General features: G+C 48.9%; 1 protein-coding gene and 1 long non-coding RNA gene across 4 annotated transcripts in view; one reads left to right on the plus strand and one right to left on the minus strand.

The window, feature by feature from the left end:
• Nucleotides 1–16253, plus strand: part of Thoc5 (THO complex subunit 5) — a 30905-nt gene extending 14652 nt beyond the window's left edge. For 2 of the 3 annotated variants that reach the window (XM_052199737.1, XM_052199738.1), the window contains 12 exons: nucleotides 363–440; nucleotides 1756–1796; nucleotides 2018–2117; nucleotides 2601–2709; nucleotides 5253–5354; nucleotides 7030–7126; nucleotides 7659–7773; nucleotides 9363–9466; nucleotides 9577–9664; nucleotides 12106–12221; nucleotides 13403–13593; nucleotides 16065–16253. In XM_052199737.1, coding sequence (XP_052055697.1) covers nucleotides 363–440; nucleotides 1756–1796; nucleotides 2018–2117; nucleotides 2601–2709; nucleotides 5253–5354; nucleotides 7030–7126; nucleotides 7659–7773; nucleotides 9363–9466; nucleotides 9577–9664; nucleotides 12106–12221; nucleotides 13403–13593; nucleotides 16065–16128 — 1205 coding nt within the window. In that variant the 3' untranslated portion in view covers nucleotides 16129–16253. Of the gene's footprint in view, nucleotides 1–362; nucleotides 441–1755; nucleotides 1797–2017; nucleotides 2118–2600; nucleotides 2710–5252; nucleotides 5355–7029; nucleotides 7127–7658; nucleotides 7774–9362; nucleotides 9467–9576; nucleotides 9665–10791; nucleotides 11808–12105; nucleotides 12222–13402; nucleotides 13594–16064 lie in introns of those variants that run through there. The other variant, XM_052199739.1, reaches the window with a different exon arrangement.
• On the minus strand, nucleotides 434–9950 carry LOC127696829 (uncharacterized). Its single transcript, XR_007980306.1, has 3 exons — nucleotides 9897–9950; nucleotides 1722–1860; nucleotides 434–639 (listed from the first exon to the last, which is right to left on the minus strand). It is a non-coding gene; the product is annotated as an uncharacterized LOC127696829 (long non-coding RNA).
• Nucleotides 16254–19675: the final 3422 nt, after the last annotated feature.

Raw genomic sequence — 19675 nt, forward strand, 5'->3', positions numbered from 1 at the left:
AGGTGCTTGGCGACATGCGGAATACAGAACGTTTTATAGAGAGTGATCCATCATCTTTGGGATGGGGATGGGGATGGCTTGTGGACAGCTGGTGAAAGAGTCCTGTGGGGTGACAAACCCCAGGTCTATGTGCCTGGGCTTTGCACCAGTCTTGGGATGTTTAGCTGGGAAACAGTGCTCTGGATTTGTTCTTAGTAACCATAGAGAAAAGAGTTTAGGTGCCGTCTCCTCTGTGTGGAGCGTGTGCCCTCCCACTCAGTCGTCAGGAGTGGCGGGCGGGCGGGGGGTGGGGGGTGGGATGGAGAAGTGTAACTGCTCAGCAGCCTCCAGCAGGTTTCCAAGAGGCCTTTTCTCATCTCCAGATAAGACGCTGTCTGTGGCAATTGAAGGCAGTGTGGACGAAGCTAAAGCTCTTTTCAAACCCCCTGAGGACTCCCAAGGTAACATGGTGAAGGGGATACTCACCAAGGGCACCAGTTCACTCCTGCAGTCTCGGTCCTGGACTGGTGCAGTATAGAAGGAGGCGTGGCCTTATGTCAGCCTTAGGGTAGGCCCAAGAGAACTCAGTCCCCAGAATCACCACGCGCAGCCTTTGGATCTCAGCCGTGCCACCCACTAGCACCCAGCAGCATTTTGACCCTGAGGAAGGCAGATAATGTGTTTGACTCGTTGTAAAGGTAGCTGGTAGCTAGTTATAGGTTAATGCCCATAATCCCCGAATTCTAGAGGTTGTGGTGGGAAAATTTACACAGATTTGAATCCAGATTGGTCAATAAAGCGACTTCCAGGCCAGCAAAGGTAACATATTGAGATGTCTCAGTGTTCCCCTTTTGCCCCCCAAAAAGAGAGACACATTTTTCATAAAGAATCATTGTGTAGATGACACGAGAGAGCGGTCTTGTCTTTTGCACACAGCAACATCTAACTATACCAGCAGCATTGTTACTTATGCTGCTCTCAAAACCACCTCCAACAAAGGGCTTTATGCTTCATAAAAATGACAGTTAAAAGACCTTTGAAACCAGGACTGGGGCTGGGGAGGTGGCTCAGCAGGGAGATTGCTTGCTGCACAGACATGGAGACCTGAGTTCTGGTCCCCGGCACCCACATCAACAAACAAAGCAAAGTAAAGCAAAGCCTAAGCCTGGGTATGGCGGGTGTGCTCTGACGTCAGTGCTGGGTGATGAGGGCAGGCCCCAGGAGCTGACTGGCCAGCCCTTCAACACGAACGTCCAGCTCTGTGAAAGACTGCCTCAGAATAAACACACAGCTGGGCGTGATGGTGCACGTCTTTAATCCAGCACTCCAGGAGTCAGAGGCAGGTAGAGCTCCGAGTTTCAGGCTAGCCTGGCCTAGAGAGTGAGTTCCAGGACAGCCAGGGCTATATAGATTCTGTTTCCAAAAATAAAACCAAAATCAGGTGGAGTGCATCCAGAGTACAATATCTGGCCTTGTATGTCCATAGGGGCAAATCCACACCCAAAAAATGCACATGCACGCACATGCATTCACACACACACACACACACACACACACACACACGCACGCACAAAACCAGGGCTGATGGAATTATAAGTGATTCTTTCCATGGTACTTTCTATGCCAAGTAAGAAGTAGCTAGTTAACTCAATACTTATTTGAAGAACTCATACAAAGGACCGTGTGGGTGGCCCCTCAGTCCCTAAGGATGAGGTTCGTCATTAGGGCACCTCTGCAGTTACCTCGCTTCTCACTGCCTTCTCTGTGTGGCTTCAGATGATGAGAGCGACTCAGATGCTGAAGAGGAGCAGACCACGGTGAGCCCATTTTCTGTTATGAGAATATTATGTAGCCATGCTGATGTTTTCAAGCACTGCACCCCTAAAAGCAAAAGGAGGAGGGCTGAATAAGTGTCTGCTGGGACAAGAACCTGGCAGCGGGTAGCTGAGGCAGAGGGCCCCAGGCAGCTGTGAACTGGGAGGTAGAGATGCAAAGGGGACAGTCGTGTGACTTATGCTTGGGTTTTTCTTTTGTCCAGAAGCGGCGTCGGCCCACTCTCGGGGTTCAGTTGGATGACAAGCGCAAGGAGATGCTGAAAAGGCACCCACTGTCTGTCCTGCTGGATCTGAAGTGCAAAGGTCTGACTGTGTTCACGTAGCTCCATAGTGCTGACGAGCTTGGCCAGCTGTTGGTACAAAGCTCTGGGAAGCTAGAGGCTCTGCCTGGAATATTTCAGTGCCCTATTTATGATTTTTCTCCTTTAAAACGTGTGTGTGTGTGTGTGTGTGTACCACTGTAGCAGGCATATAGAAGTCAGAGAACATTGGGGATTGATTCTCTATGTCTCAGGAATTGAGCCAAGACCATTAGGTGACATGTGACTTTACCTTTTGAACTGTCACTCTGGCCATAGCATGGTGTTTTTGTTTCTGTTATTCTTTTGAGATGGGGACTTTAGTAGTCCTGACTGTTCTAGAACTTACTATATATACCAGGTGGCTGTGAACTTAGAGATCCTCTTGTCTCTGCCTTCCAAGGGCTGGGGTTGAATATATGCACCACCACACCTGCCCTCTGGTGTGCTTGATTCATAACCGAGTTCTTCTCTTCCTGCTCTGCAGACAGCAGTGTGCTTCATCTGACATTCAGCTATCTCATGAACCTCAACATCATGACAGTGAAAGCCAAAGTGACGACCGCCATGGAGCTGACCACCCCCATCAGTGCAGGGTATGGGGATGGAAGGAAGGGCGTGGGAGGGGGACATGCCACAGCCCTGGTCCCCAGTCCTCCCGCTGGCTACCAGAGGATCCTTTGCCATGCTGATTTCTGTTACTATGTCCTCAGAGTTTGGGAATCCAGATAGTCACTGAAATTTAGAAGTGCTCTCTGATTTGCATTTGTGAGACCTCTTACTAGACAGCAGATAAAACAAGTGATAATATCATATTTGCTGTTTAGAGCAGAGCCACACAGGCTTTTTACAGCCAGTAATGCATATAAATGCATGAATGTGGTATGAGACATGACCAAATTGACGCATTTTGGCCCTTTTCTCGTTTTTGTCCCAAAGTGCCAGGATATTGTTTCCCAGCTCAGCTCAGGCCCCAGTTTTGTCCTTAACTTGGTGGTAAGTGGAGAACTATAAACAGGCAGCAACAGTGTTCCAGAAAGCCCCGACATTGGGGCTAGAGAGATAGCTCAGCAGTTAAGAGTACTGACTGCTCTTCCAGAGGTCCCGAGTTCAATTCCCAACAACCACATGGTGGCTCACAACCATCTGTAATGAGACCTGATGCCCTCTTCCGGTGTGTCTGAACACAGCTAGAGTGTACTTATAAATAAATAAATAAATCTTTAAAAAAAAAAAGAGAGAGAAAGAAAGAAAGAGAGAGAGAGAGAGAGAGAGAGAGAGAGAGAAAGAAAGAAAGAAAGAAAGAAAGAAAGAAAGAAAGAAAGAAAGAAAGAAAGAAAGAAAGAAAGAAAACCAGCCCCAGCATTGGTAGTCTTGTTCTGCAGTCCAGATTAGAAGTGTTGGTCTTCGTGGGATGTGCTGGGTGCAGATAACCTTGTTCCCGCAGAGCGAGCCCAGAGCTTGTTTCTTCTAAGTTCCACATGGTAGCCATGTTTTTCCTTCTTAGCAGTTCTAGGACTCTTCCTCTCTCTGTCTCTGTCTCTCTATCTCTCTCTAGGTGTCCCTGTGTAGTCTTGGCTAGCATGGAACCTGCTATGTAGATCTTCCAACTCGCAGTGATCCTCCTGTTTCTTGAATTCTTGAATTCAGGTTCTAGCTGTGCTAGGCTGTGTAGAAAGTTCCAGGCTAAGATATGTAGTAAAACCCTATCTTCAAAAGAATAAATAAGTTTAGAGAGGTAGAAACACTAAGTACTCTGGTCATTACTCGTTGAATTTGTTTGTCAAATTACTACACCATAGTATGTATACTGTCTTTCCATATGTACAATATAGAGAAATTGCATGCATCAAGGACTTAGACTCAATGTTCAGCTCACTTATAAAAATTGAATTGCTCAGGTAAAATTATTGTGGTAACTATTTCTGGCAGTATTTCTTTCTTTTTTTGGGGGGGGTTGGTTTTTTGGATTTGGTTTTTTCGAGACAGGGTTGTCCTGGAACTCACTCTGTAGACCAGGCTGGCCTCAAACTCAGAAATCTGCCTGCCTCTGCCTCCCAAGTGCTGGGATTACAGGCGTGTGCCACCACCACCTGGCTCTGGCAATATTTCTATTTATAAGTTCATGTGGCTTTCCTTCTCCAAAGTGCTGCCTGGCTACCAGACACCTGTGTGTGTGTGTGTGTGTGTGTGTGTGTGTGTGTGTGTGTGTGTCTCGCGCGTGTGCAGATACACGTGTGGAGTCCAGTGGCTCGGCATTGGCCTTCCTCAGCCACTCTCCACTTTACTTTTGAAACAGGTCTCACTGAACTTGGAGCCTATAGACTGAGCTAGACTGGTTGGCCAGGGAGCCCAGGGATCCTTCAGTCCCACCCCCTCAGGGGTGATAGGTGTGTGCTGCTGTGCCTGGGTTCTTATTTGGATGGTAGACATTGAACTCAGGCTGTCATACTGTACAGCGAGCACTTTAGTACTGAGTTATGTTCTCAGGGGCCAGGGACATGGCTTCTTAGATAAAAGCACTTGGTACCCTAGCTCAATGACCTGAGCGCAGTTCCCAGAGCTCCTATAAAAAGCCAGCTATGGTCTCTTCTTTCTCAGCCCAGATTGCTTGGAGTATACCATACCAAGCAGAAGCAGAGAGACCTTCTTCAGTAAGATAGAGGGCAAGCAGTGACTACTGAGCACTGTCTTCTGTGTGCCACAGTATACACATGCACACAGAATAAAGAAAAAATGCTCTTCTTTCTGATCAGGGGCTGTGATTTGAGCTTCAGTGTCCCACTTTTAAAGCCTTGAATTTATACATTGAGAAATGGGATGATAATCCTTTCTGTCCACTGGCTTAAAGCACATCTGACTGACAAGAAGCAGTGAAAGGTAGCAGTGCAGCCAGGTTTGCTGGTGCACGCCTTTAATCCCAGCGCTCAGAGGCCAGTCTGGTCTACAGAGTGAGTTTCAGGCTACACAGAGAAACCTTATTCCCCTCCATCACCACCCCCAAACCCACCACCAGCCAACAACAGAAGACGGTGGTGGACATCCTGAAAGCTGAGGGGTACACTGCCACTCTCCAGCGCCCAGGTCCCTTGGAGCTCCATGCTAGCCGGCATTCTCACCGCGATCTTTCCTTCTGCAGAGACTTACTGTCTCCTGACTCCATCTTGAGCTGCTTGTATCCGGGAGATCATGGGAAAAAAACTCCAAATCCAGCCAATCAGTATCAGTTTGATAAAGTTGGGTGAGTGAACAGGGTTTCAACTTTTCCTGGTTCTGTGGCTCTATCTGGAAGTTCAGGCCAAGCCAGAGACCTTGGGGCTGGAGGGAACAGCTTCCTGTCCTTAGGTTGCCGGCACGGGGATGTCATGGGAGGAGGAATGCTTGGGGACTGTAGGGGTGCTAGTGTCAGGGATATGACTCTGTGGTAGCTCCCTAGTGCCACACACACACACACATACACACACAGACACATTCAGGGATATCATTCTGTGGTAGCTCCCTAGTGCCACACACACACATACACACACAGACACATTCAGGGATATCATTCTGTGGTAGCTCCCTAAACACACACACACACACACACACACACACAGAGTATTGATGATAAAATGTATGGAAGTGGCCTAAGGTGAAGATGGGCCACTAATCTCTTGTCCCAGAAACCCTACAAAATCATTCAAATCAAGACATTTAAATCCTCATGTTCCCTTTCTGAACACCCAGAAACTGCCCAGGCCATCAAGGGTATCCATATCTGGAAAGTGTCTGAAAGATGTCACATTAAATAAGCCATGGGTGCCATTGGGCTGTACAACATGCGGTCAGTAGGTGTGCCCAGGCCAAGCAGTAGGGGTTGGATACAGGGTCAGTGGTCAAAACAGAGTGTTGAAGTTTTGCTCCACATGCTTAAAAATGCGAGAATAACGCTGACTATACGGGCTTGGATATAGATTCTCTGTCATTGAATAAAGTGCATAAGATGTGCAGATGCCCCCAGAGCTCATGGCCAGATTAACCTGTACCAGCTCCCCACACTGTGATGATCTGAGAAGAAAGGAACAGAGGGTTCCAAAGCCCAAAAAGGATGCCACACAGAAGAAAAAGATATCCATAAAGAAATGAAAACTTAAGGCATGGGAATGAATTCAGCATAAGTTCAGATAAAAGTACAAACAAACAAAGCCAATAAAATGTCTGCATTTAGTTCTCTTTAAGAGAGATTTAAAAGCCATTTGCAGGCAGGTAGCACAGCGGGAGAGGTCAGTATACTGCCATTTTGAGATCTGTCTTATGACAAAAAGATTCCAAGGCAAAAATAAGTAAATATTGGAGATAAACTCCAGAAAGCGATCTTATACAGTTAGGGAGTTCAGCTTGTGGAACTGGGATGCAGGGGACTGTATCCTGGGGCCGTGTGGGATGCAGGGGACTGTATCCTGGGGCCGTGTGGGATGCAGGGGGACTGTATTCTGGGGCCGTGTGGGATGCAGGGGACTGTATTCTGGGGCCGTGGGGGATGCAGGGGACTGTATTCTGGGGCCGTGTGGGATGCAGGGGGACTGTATCCTGGGTTCGTGTGGGATGCAGGGGGACTGTATTCTGGGGCCGTGTGGGATGCAGGGGGACTGTATCCTGGGGCTGTGTGGGATGCAGGGGGACTGTATCCTGGGGTCGTGTGGGATGCAGGGGGACTGTATCCTGGGACCGTGTGGGATGCAGGGGGACTGTATCCTGGGGCTGTGTGGGATGCAGGGGGACTGTATCCTGGGGCTGTGTGGGATGCAGGGGGACTGTATCCTGAGGATGTGCAGCATTAGGGACGAGCATCAGGCCTTATGTGAGGATGCCACTCCCTCTTGGGCTGCATTCCCAACTTATAACATTATTTTATTCTCTCTTGATTTTTTTACCAGCATCCTGACTTTGAGAGACTATGTACTTGAGTTAGGTCACCCCTACTTGTGGGTACAGAAGCTGGGTGGCCTCCACTTCCCCAAAGAGCAGCCCCAGGTATGTATTCTGACCCTGCCCTCTTGGCCAAGGGGCTGTACCTCTTCTCATCCTGGACATATTATCGAAAGGCCTCTGATAGCTTCACAGGATTTTGATGTAGCAGAATATCTTCTTTTGAGGCTATGATCTGACCTCCATTTAATATCCTACCTAGTCTTCTAGTGTTGAAACGACTTGGCCTTCCCTAGGGGCTTGGCAGTCATCTAAACCAAAGATATCTTGGTCTTGCCTCGGATATGACACAGCTACAGCTCTGCTGCCCTTGGACTTATGAACGAGGATATTACAAATGATGGGCAGAATCCTGGGCCAGACACCTTAGAAGCCTCTTCTCAGAAGCTGGCCACAGATTCATGGGAACCCTGGTATCTTGTGTTTTTGCCAGGGCTTAGCATTTTACCTGCTGTAGTGGGCAAACTCTGCCATTCCCAAACAGCACCTGTCTTAGGACATGGCCATGCGGTGTGGCTGGTCCCAGGGGAAGGGAAGGGGAGCGCTCACGTGTATCCTTCACTGTCATTCACTATAGCACACAGTGATGGCCGACCACTCACAGAGCGCCAGCCACATGGAGACCACCATGAAACTGCTGAAGACCAGGGTACAGTCCCGCCTGGCTCTCCACAAACAGTTCGCATCTCTGGGTAAGCTGGGCAGGGACTAGGGCCTGACAGCCACTCCTTCAACATCCTTTTCCTCAGAACTTGTGAATCCTGATTACAGATCAAAGTTACCTTACTGAGCATTGGATGGTAGGGCCGGTGGGGAGAACTGCAGGCTCATTCAGACAGAGGCCTGAGCTCCCTGTACGCTCGTCAGTTCTGTGTCAGCCCTCTCAGAGGACAGCAAAGCCATTGGCACAAGGTCACAGGTTCTTCAAGGCAGTGTATCCTAGGTGCATGAATCACAGATCCATGTGCATTTCACAGGTTTTGGGTTTTTTGTTTGTTTGTTTGTTTTTTGTTTTTGGCTTTTTCGAGACAGGATTTCTCTGTGTAGCCCTGGCTATCCTGGAACTCACTTTGTAGACCAGGCTGGCCTCGACATCAGCAATCCACCTGTCTCTGCCTCCCAAGTGCTGGGATTAAAGGCATGCGCTACCAGCACCCGGCACTTGACAGGTTTTTAATGAGAGTCCAATTCATGCTGGTGCCCCATATAGCCTGAGAGGGGGAGCAGTGGGACCCTGTATGCACTGAGTTCACACTGAGCTCACTGATCGGAGTTATGCGGAGTCACCCCGTTATCCGTTCCTTAAGACCTGCTGAGCCCCTGGGTTTTCTCCTAAACTCCCAGGTGATTATGATGAACCACTGACCTAGGCAGTGGCCACATGGCTTCTTGTAGTTCAATAAAACCCGACGGTATTTACAAGACACTTGCAGGGTAGGAGTAAGTTTTGGACGGAGTCAGATCTTTTTTGGTATTAAAGAATCACTATCTGCTGGGTGTTAGTGGCACACGCCTTTCCCAGCACTCAGGAGGTAGAGGCAGGCAGACCTCTGTGAGTTTGAGGCCAGCGTGGTCTACAGAGCAAGTTCCAGGTTATCTAGGGTTACACAGAAAAACCCTATCTCAAAAAACCAAAAATGAAATAAGTAAATCAAAAGAATCCCTGTCAAGCTAGGCGTTGGTTTTCCAGGACCCATCTGGACCAGAGCCCTGTCCCTGGCTCCAGGTCAGCTCCTTGGTTCCATATGGGCACTGATCTCCAACAGGCGTCACACGCCCTCAGGCCCTGCTCCCCTCTCAGCATTGCCAGCATTGTCAAGGTCGGATGATTGTCATCACATAGTTTCCCCCTCTTGGCATATTTGTTGAAACACCAGCAGGGAACTGACACAGAATGCTGCAGTTGTTTTTTCTGTCAAGGTCAGCTAAGAAAACAGCCCTCTCGGCAGCTATTTGATCTAATTAGCAGTTTGTGTCGCAGAGGTGCTGATGCTAGTCAGGGCTTCAGGGTTCTGTTTTGCTACACGTCTGCATCGAGGATAAAGCACCCATGCATGCAGGTGCTGGGTCTGACCCCAGGCACATCGTCCTGCATGAAGTGCTGTCAGGTTGAAATGCCCCTATTCCTGGCATGTAACGAGCAGGTACTTCTTGCGCATCAGATGTACTGGACAAGTGGCAAGACCACCTCAGCCCTCCAGCAAGTCCCAGGAGGCAGATGCTAGTCCCCCACTGCGGCACCCGAGTTCTCCCTGAAATGCTGCTTCCTACTCTCTTTTAGAACACGGCATCGTGCCAGTCACCAGCGACTGCCAGCACCTCTTCCCTGCCAAGGTTGTTTCTCGCTTGGTAAAGTGGGTGATAATTGCCCATGAAGATTACATGGTAGGTAGAACTATAGTTCTGTGATTGTGTCACCTCTCCGATCCTGTCCCCAACCCCTGCCATCAGTGCAGAGGCTTAGGAGCAGCAGCTCACATTTGTTCCTATTCTAGGAGCTGCACTTCACTAAGGACATCGTAGAAGCAGGACTGGCTGCAGACACCAATCTCTACTACCTGGCACTTATTGAAAGGGGGACAGGTAGGCAATCGATGGCTCTGCTGATTACAGGGTGCTACTCAAGGAGCCTCTGAAGTGTCCCACATGCCTGGAAGTTGCCCAAAAGAAGCAAAAAGGTCCTAGAATCCTCCCTGGGGATTTATACACACTAATGACTAGGGGACCACCCCTTTCAGTGAGGACTTGTTCTGTAACACAGCCACAGTTTCACGTCATTAAATCCTCACAGTGGTCACTGGGGTGGTGGGCTTACCTCACTCACTAGCTGAGGAAAGTCTGTCGAGTCACAGCTTGGTGTCCCCTCAGCTTTCAGTTTGGTTTTGCTTTCTGTTTTGCTTCTCCTTCCGGCTAACAGAAAAGCAGTGCTGTTTCCCCGATTGTAAAGATTGGATAACGGACCCTCCCTCCTACACGGTCCCTGTAGAGTTGTGGAACCCTGTAGTTCCTTCCTCTTCTGACATCTGATCCTGCCAGGGCCTTCCACAGGGGCCACACTGGTCATGCTCAGGCGTTAGGCTGTTATCCTACCCCTGCCTCACAGCTATGAACACTGGACTGAGGATGTCATTGGTCCTATATTTGTCAATAGGTTGAGTGATGTAATAGAATTTGTGGGCTCGGGATATAGTTGAGGGGTAGAACACTTGCCTAGCATACCTGAGACCTTAGATTTATTCCCTAGTACTACAAAAGATAAGTAAAACCTAATTTTCCAAAGCTAAAAGCTATATAAAGAAGAGCTTATTTAGCTTGTAAGTTTGTAGGTTTGCTTGTTACAATTTTTATTAAATTTACTTAATGTATGTATGTACACTCGGGTGTAAGATATACCCCCCCCATGCACATACATGGATGAGTTATCAGAGGACAGCCCGAGGGAGTCACTTCTTTCCTTCAACCCTATGGGTTCCAGGTATCAAACTTGGGTCATGAGGTGTAGAGGCAGGCACCATCACCTACTTAGCTATCCTACTGGCCTGTTTTGTTTGTTTTATTTTGTTTTGTGGAGACAGTCTCATGTAGCTGGTCTGGAACTCACAGAGATCTATCTACCTCTGTTTTAATTTTGTCCTTGCGATCAGCTCAGGCTGGCCAGAAACCCATTATGTAATCCAGGCTGGCCTTGAACTCCCGATCTTTTTTCTTAGCCTCCAGCGCACTGGGATTGTACACATGAGCCGCAATGCCTGGTTCAGCTTCAGTATTGAAGGCTAAAAGTCCCAGTGCCCTGATGACTGTCTGGTGACACTGCAGAGATGTGGCGAAGAAGGCCCAGGTGAAAAGGAAGCCAGAGGGAGTTCCAGGAAGACTGTTCTCGAACAGCGCTCTGGACACTGAGCAGAGTCTCCAGAGAAGTCCCTTAATCCTTTCCGAAGGCAATTCCCTCTCATCCAAAACCCAGCTGCATCTCACTAGAGCCCGCTTCTACAGGCTAAACGTGGCAGCACCCCAGGGGAACCAACTTCTTGTATGAATATCTTTGAGTAATGCATATGAGCCAAATCAGAAGTACCAATCCAAAGACATCTAGGAGCCAGGGAGAGGGAGGGCTCAGTGGGTTCAGGTGCTTGCTGCACAAGCCTAATGCCCTGGACTTGATTCCCAGAGGCCACAACAGCATGCGGAATGCAATGGAGTGCAGCTCTAATCCCTGCACTCCTCGGGGAAGAAGGGTCAAGGGCTGCCACCAAGGGAAACTTAATATATGCAGATAGGTTAGTCACTGATTATATTATGAATGAAGAGTTGATGCCAGGCAGTTCTGGTTAAACTCAGTCCTGTACTTTTGCAGCTACTTAGGATACAGAGCAGATGTGATGTGAGAAGGTGGGAGTCAGAGCAGGAGGAGCAGGAGTTCAGGGTCGTCCTTGATTATATACTGAATTGGAGGCTAACTTGGGCTATGTGAGACTCTCTCAACATCATCAACAACAAATTCTTTAAAAAAAAAAAAAGAGGGAAGGAAGGAAGGGGCTGGAGAGATGGCTCTGTGGTTAGGAGCACTGGCTGCTCATCCTAAGGGCCTGAGGTCAATCTCAGCACCCACATGGTGGCTCACGACTGTTTGTAACTTCAGTCCTAGGGATCCAGTGCCCTCTTCTGCATCCCAAAGGTACTGCTTACATGTTGGTGCCAAGATACATGGAGGCAAAAACCAAACACAGGCATACACATACATGCACACACAATTTTTTTTAAAAAAAAAAATTATGGCGTTCTTGAGGTAGCAGGCTTTTTAATCCATTGACAAACACCAGCACGTAGAACTTGGTCTTTGGAGAAACCAGAGTCGCTGTACCTTAGACTGAGGACCTGCCAGCTCGTCCTAACCCTGAAACAGTCGGGACCTGCATCCTTGGCAGCGCTTCAGTGAGAGGAGGCATTCGTGTTGGCTCTGGGCACGTGTGGAGACCACCCCAGAAGGCTGGATAATTACTGATTTCCTGCTTCTCCATCCTCAGCTAAACTTCAGGCTGCTGTGGTACTGAACCCTGGCTACTCCTCCATCCCACCTGTTTTCCGACTCTGTCTAAACTGGAAAGGGGAGAAAACCAACAGCAACGATGACAATATTCGGGTAAGGCCTACAGAGTGGCTGGGGGACAGGGAGAACCATAGAGAGGTGAGCAGTGGCCACGCCTGCAGCTGCTGAGGCCATGGGCAGTGTGGCAGTCTCAGGACAGGGACTTACCAGGATTTTCAGACCGTGCTCACAGCTGGATTTCCCTGAGGCCCACAGCTTTTCCCATGTGGCACTGTTAGCACTGTTAGCTGGCAAAGTGTCTGTGCACCACCTGACTGGGGGTGGTGAGGAAATGAGGAACAGCAAGACATACAGACACACAGACAACTGGAATCTGGTGGTCTGACTCAGCTGGAAAACCCTTAGCCTATCCCCAGTGTTTATTACATAAGGTTGCATAGGGAAGCAGGGCCGTGGTCCAGAGACGGATCAGGAGCCCGCCCCAGGCTGTAACTGTCCAGAAAGAGAAAGCTGTGGTGGGCACTTTCTGTCCACACCATCAACATCTACACACAGATCTGGAGAAAGAAAAGGCTCTGGCTTTCCTCCTAGGCTCATGTCGGGCAGGGGAGGCTCTACCGAACTCATGTGGGTCTAAGGCTAGGGTCCTAGATAGGCCAGTTCATGTCAACAACACACATCCCCTGGGACTTCATACACTCAGGTTTCCTACATGCCCTTCAGCAAGGTGTGGTGGCACACAGTTTTATTTGCAGCACTGGGGAAGCGGAACAGACAGTCACTCATTTCAAGGCCAGCTTGGTCTACATAGTAAGGTCCAGGCCAGCCAAGGCTACCTAGTGAGACCCTGCCTCCAAAAAACCAAGAGGTTTTCTTAAAATCTTGTCACCTTGGACTTCTGGGAGATGGTAAATAAACTCAGAAGCATTATAGAAAACTGAAAATTCAGTAAGGGTGCTGTAGTTACTGCTCAAGGTCAGGCCTCTCTGGGACTGTGTAGCCTCTGGCTGCAGAGCATGTCTTCCCTACATGCCTGAGTGTCCTTCTGGAGGCATTCGGGGTGGGAAGGTGGCTGATAATCAGGAGGCTCCCATTGTCTTGAGGAAAAGGGGTCTGTGGACGAGGCTGTGGCCCAGCTGTGTCCAGAACCTGTGCAGGCACCAGCTGCGGCTCCCGTGGAACCATCAGGCTCAGCCATGAGGTTAAAGCACGGCCAGTGTGCCCAGCCGTACTGAGGAAGCACGTGCTGAGGTGCTGGCTTCCCACCCACACAGGCTATGGAGAGTGAAGTCAACGTGTGCTATAAGGAACTGTGTGGCCCTCGGCCCAGTCACCAGCTCCTGACCAACCAGCTGCAGAGGCTGTGTGTGCTGCTGGATGTCTACCTGGAGACCGAGAGTCATGATGACAGCGTAGAGGGCCCCAAGGAGTTTCCCCAGGAGAAGATGTGCCTGCGGCTTTTTAGGTGAGTAGACACTGGGCTCTGTGACTTCTCTTGAGGACATGCACAGGGAGTGCAGCCCTCTAGGAGACTAGGTCTCATCGGACAGGGCCTGGCACAGAGGACATCTGTCTTTGTAGCAAAAAATTCTGCCGCCAGATCTCCAGAAACAGCTTGTTTTCTCCTTCCTGAGGCTTCTCTGCACCTGCAGCCTGGCTCACCTGTGCTTCTTGGTCACCCCCTGGAGCAAGCAACCAAGGAAATTCACAGAGCCATACCACAAAGCTTTGACTGAGCTTTGATTGGTTTTTGTGGGAAACAGCAGGGCCTGTTTACTTTTAGTATCCGAGCGAGCCAGCACTTAAAGGTAGTGCATCTGCACTGTCTCTAGTGAATTTGTTGGCACCTAAGCCCCTTGGTGAGACTCAAGACAGTGGGCAATCAGGCAGCATAGGGAAAAAACAAAACAAAACCCAGCTCTTCTAGAAGCAGGCAGGTAGGCAAGCGTGCTAGGGACCAAGCAGTCCATTCCAGCCAGCACTGAGCTAGGGCTGCAGTGGGGGAGTGAGATCTTCTCTGGAGCACAGGCAGACTCAGATAATTTGTCCCCAGATGATTCCTGCTCCACGTTCAGGGCTCGAAGTATGCTCTCGGCAACCTGCTATTCACAGTGTGTGAGCTTGCAGTACCTTACACTAGTTCTCCATTTTTATGGATATTAGAGTTTCTTTCCTGTTCATCCCCTAATGTGTTTTGGGTTTTTATTATTTGAAAACCCTAGAGATGACTTCTTAGTCTCCCTTCTGTTTTAGACAAGGGAGTAAAGAAGAACTGTGTTTGGATTATCTTTATAATCTATCAGGCCTGGTGTCACAACTGATGCCTATAATCTTAGCACTTAGATTATAGCACTTAAAACCAAAAAAGTTCCTTACCTTGCTCTCAGTCTTATTAGCATACAGGGAGTATGTAGCGTACAGGGAGGTATCCCAGCATTGTCCCTCATGTCTGGCACCTATGCTGCCCTGGTTCACGGTGTTGTTTAATAATAACCAGAAATGCCCCAAGTGGCTACAGGAAGCAGAGCTGACCACCCAGTACCAGCCTGAGTCTTGCTCTCTGCAGTGGTCTGTGTGAAGTCTCAGCTCTTCCCACCTCTCCTCCTACTCTAGCACATTTGCAGGATGGGAGCCCCACACAGCCTGTGCTTGTTTTCTCTTGAATGGTTCCTGGAAGACTCATTTTCTCATGTGTTGAGCTGTAACCAAGCCGTGGCAGGACTTAACATCATAACTGATGGGTGGGTTGCAAGGTTCTCGGCCTGGAGTCCCGCTGACTGCTGGGGTTAGATCATCAAGAGCCTGAGTGCAGGGTGCTGCTGTGAGCTGGCAGACCTTAGCTGCAGCTCGGACTGAGACGCTGCCACTCTGCCCAGGTGTGCCCTGCTGCTGTTGGAGGCGTATAACGCTGTGAGTGATCTCAGCTCCAGCTGCCACCTGAGAGATAAGGAGCCTCTGTATCTCACCCTCCAAGCAGCACATACTTTCTGTGTTAATGGAAAAACTAAACTGAGATTGAGAAGTGTCAGCACAGTACAGGCTGGAAAAGAAGGTTTTAATCCCTTCAGCCTCTGGAGAAAATGAAAACTTAGCTTACATTTCTACTCTCTGCTGCCCACTCACGTCTTAGTTCTGTTTTACTGTGATAAAAACACCATGGCCAACACCAGCTTGGGGATGAAAGAGTTAACCCCAGTTATGAAGAGAAGGCAGGGTGGCAACTGCGGCAGAGGCCATGGAGGAGTGCTGCCGACTGGCGGGCTCTCCACGGCTTGTGCACTCCACGCGCTTCTTCCCATTTGACTCTGACCTGTGTTAAGTTGAGGAAGAACTATTCTGTACACATACTCCCTTAGCCCAAGTCCTAGAGCATCACCTGTTACTGCTCGTTGGAGCCCTTTTTCTAGATGTTTGTCTTTATGGAGCTGTGTATAACATGTCCCTCTGTGAAGTTTTTGCTTGAGGACACAGAATTGCTGCTAAAATCTTCACAGGAAGGAAGTTTGAACATAGATCTTGGCCTGCCGGGAGCAGACAGGCTTTGGTTTCAGCTCTCAGGTCGTGTTCTGTTGCTTCCTGGCCACGCACTATTGTGCATAGTCTTGCTTCCCTTGCAGCTGTAGAAATTAAGTGTTTGTGGATAATGTGATAAGCAGTGATCCAAAACATGTTTGGGCACTGGGCACTGCCCCCAAAATGTCTGATTAAGGGGTCCTCCAGGTTCACACATCTGTAAGCACATAGAGACACTTTTACAAAGATGGTGTCACTCCTTCACCAGTGTGGTCTGCTTCTCACCGTACCCGGTGCCTGAACTATGCAGCTCTGACTTTCCCCCAATGACAGCTACATGGCATTCTCTTGTTGAGTGAACTGTAATTTATTTTATCAGTCCAGAAGGCATGCTATTAACTGCTCTCCCTCTTGTTTCTCTAGGGGTCCGACTAGGATGAAGCCATTTAAATATAACCACCCTCAGGGATTCTTCAGCCACCGCTGACCCCCCTCTACTTGGCATCCCACAAAGCCCACCCTGGCTCCTGAGTATCTGGTTTTTGCTTTGGCCACATGTGGTTCTTGATATTTTCCAAAGACACCAGCTAATTAAAATGTCATCTGACCAAATGGCCTCTGTTTGTAGCTCCTTGGGAAGTCTGGAAGAACAGGTGGGACCATGGCAGCATGAAGACTTTTCATGCGTTTTTTTAAGGGTGGCTGAGAAATGTAGGATGTAGCCTGCTCATCTACGTTGTTCCTAAGGAAAGCGTGTCAGGCCTATCACAGCCATGCCCCAGTCCCTGGTACCAACGTCTGTCTTAGTTAGGGTTTACTGCTGTGAACAGACACCATTACCAAGGTAACTCTTATAAGGACAACATTTAGTTGGGGCTGGCTTCCAGGTTCAGAGGTTCAGTTATTATGGGAACTTGGCAACATCCAGGCAGGCATGGTGCAGGAGGAGCTGAGAGTTCTCCATTTTCATCTGAAGGCTGCTAGCAGAATACAGGTTTCTAAGGCAGCTAGGATGAGGATCTTAAAGTCTACACCCACAGTGACACACCTACTCCAACAGGGCCACACCTTATAATAGTGCCATTCCCTGGGCCGAGCATATACAAACCTTCATAGAAGGTAAGCACATCAGGCTTAATTAGCACTTTTTTATAGGAGATTGAGACTACATAACACTTGAAAGTCTTTGGGATAGTGAGTTAATAAGTGTCTTTACTCCCAAGACTGCAGAGGTGGGGACAGGCAGATCTCTGTGAGTTACAGGCCAGCCAGAGCTTCACAGTGAGACCCTGTCTCAAAAAAAAAAAGATAAAAATGCTGGGAAAATGTTTGCAAAACTATCTCCTAGTCCCCAGCACATAAAAAGAAGGGCCCTCCCTGTCCTGAGGATCCTTGGACACTTGTCTGGAAAAACTCCGCTTTCTGCCTGTAACCAATATTAAATTCACAATTCAGCTTAAGAAGTGAAAGACAAGGCTGAGAACGTCGCTCAGTGGCGGAACACATGCGGGTGGTGTCGTTCCTCAGCACCATAAAGTAGTGAGGGAGCCAGGACACAAAGTGGAAAATTGAATTATTGAGGGGCACTTTGGAGAACGCCTTTAATCCCAGCAAATCCAGGTGGATCTCTCTGAGTTCAAGGCCAGCATGGACTTCATAGTTCTGGGACAGCCAGTATTATGTAGAGAGACACTTTCAAAAACCAGAAAAGTAAGAATTAGTCTGTGTCTGCAGCTAGGGATATATCTCTGTTGCTAGAGTGTTTCCCTAGAATTCATGAAGCAGTGGGTTTGATTTCCTGCAATATATAAAGGAGCTTTAGTGGTGCATACCTATAATCCCAGCATGAGGTAGAATCAGGAGGTTCACAAATTCAAGGTCACTTTCTGCTACATAGGAAGTTTGAGGGGAGCTGGACTACCTAATACATTTTCTCAGCAATAAATAATAACTCTATTATGGAAGTATAGTCTAGTTTGCTAACTCAAAGACAAAGTAATTGTCTTTTATTATAGTTCCAGTCAAGATTTGTCAAGCTTTTCCCCCTGTAGAATAGAGCAAGAACTCTTTGCAAGTACATCTACTGTGGTGGATGGAATAGAAATGTGTTTCCCATGACCTGTGTTTGAATGCCCAAGACAGGGAGTGGTACTGTTAGGAGGAGTGACCTTGTTGGAGGAAGTGTGTCACTGGGGAGGCAAGCTTTGAGGACTCATCTATGCTCAATCTAGGCCTAGTGTGACAGTCTCCTGTTGTCAGCCAATCAAGATGTGAAGCTCTCAGCTCCTCCAGCACCATGTCTGCCTGCATGCCCTCCTTCCCACCATGATGCTAATAAGCTAAACCTCTGAGACTAAGCCCCAGTGAAAAGCTTTCCTTTGAAGAGTTGTCTCAGCCATGGTGTCTCTTCACAGACTGACTAAGACTAAGTAGATGATCTGTGACAGCATGGGCCTCTCATATAGAAACTGCCCTTTCTGCCCTTTCAGCTGAGCATCTTACAGATGAGGATTTGGGGGAAGATGGGGCTGCAGAGATGAGATGGCTCAGCGGTTAAGAGCATGCCCACCTCTTATAGAGACCCCCAAATTACCCCCAGGTTGGGTAGCTTACAACACCTGTAACTCAGCTTCTGGCTGCTCCATAGCCCCGGCATTCATGCATGTGCCACCACATAGACACGCTTAACTTTAAAAAATGTTTGTTAAAGGGTGCTGGGAGATGCCAATACCTGCCAAGCACAGTCCAGCAGGAGGAGAATGGTACCTGAAGGTAGCCTTGAATGTCCGTATCTCAGGCCGGGCAGTGGTGACACTCGCCTTTAATCCCAGCACTTGGGAGGGAGAGGCAGGCTCCCTTCAACCATCCCAAAAGCACTTTCCCAAGCCCTGTCTTCTGACTCAGCTGACCCAAGATGGGCCGAGGAAATATATTTGTAACAATCTCGCCAAATGCATTTTGCCCTAGCCCTTCTTTGAAGGCATTGAACTTTTTGTCCCTTCTCGTCCCTCACTTTTCTTGGTGGCACAGAGCACAGGCGAGCCAGCTTTGCTAAGCAGCTCCGCCTCTGCTGTCTTCCACAGCCTGAGCATCTAAGTGTGTTTTGTGTGCACAGTAACGTCTTGTCTTTTTCCTGACCTAGTTGCCTGGGACTGGTCCCTGCTGGCATCTCCTTGGTCTGGCTACTTCCAGGCCTGTATTTCACTGCCTGTGCTGAATAAGATTAAAACAGGCTAAAAATAGTTCCTTTAATGGCCCTGCATTGCAGACGACGCTTCTGGTCTTGGCTGGCAGGGGCCCAAACTGACTCAGCTCAAAAGCTCACCTCTAGAAAGATGCAGGGACAGTTGCAACTCTGGGAGAGGCTCGGTTGCTAGGTACAGCTTGTCCCCACCAAAAGAGGGTTTTTTCTTTCAAAGAGCAAGCAGAACAAAGGAAGGTTTTGGCCTTACGGGGAAAGGTAGTAGAACAAATGGAAACAAATGACGGTCCAGACCCTTCGGGATGCTTAGTGCGGCCTCCGTGCCTAGGGTGGGCACACGGGAAAGACCTCACAGCTGCTTCTACCGGAACTGTCCATAAGCTCTGTGAGCTAGGGCACACCCCAAGATGCAGCACTTGCCCTGAACCAGAAAACCCCATTCGTGTTCCTTGACCTTATTTACTGCAGTGCTGGGGATCCAATGCAGGGCAGCATGCTTGCTACGTGAGTGCCACTGAGATGCAGCCCTCAACCAGCTGCCTTAGCATTGCGATTGCTGGGAGGAGATACTACAACCAAAAGCAAGTTGTGGAGGAAAGGCTTGTTTGGCTCACCCTTCCACATCACTGTGCATCATCAAAGGAAGTCAAGTCAAACGGGGCAGGACCCTAGAGGTAGGAGCTGATACAGAAGCCATGGCGTGCGTGCGTGCGTGCGTGTGCATGTGTGCCTCTGTGTGTGTGTGCACACGTGCGTGCATGCATGTGTGTGCATGTGTACCTCTGTGTGTGTGTGTGTGTGTGTGTGTGTGTGTGTTGCTGCTTACTGGCTC

This window comes from Apodemus sylvaticus, chromosome 11, assembly GCF_947179515.1.
Source record: "Apodemus sylvaticus chromosome 11, mApoSyl1.1, whole genome shotgun sequence".
Lineage (NCBI taxonomy): Eukaryota > Metazoa > Chordata > Mammalia > Rodentia > Muridae > Apodemus > Apodemus sylvaticus.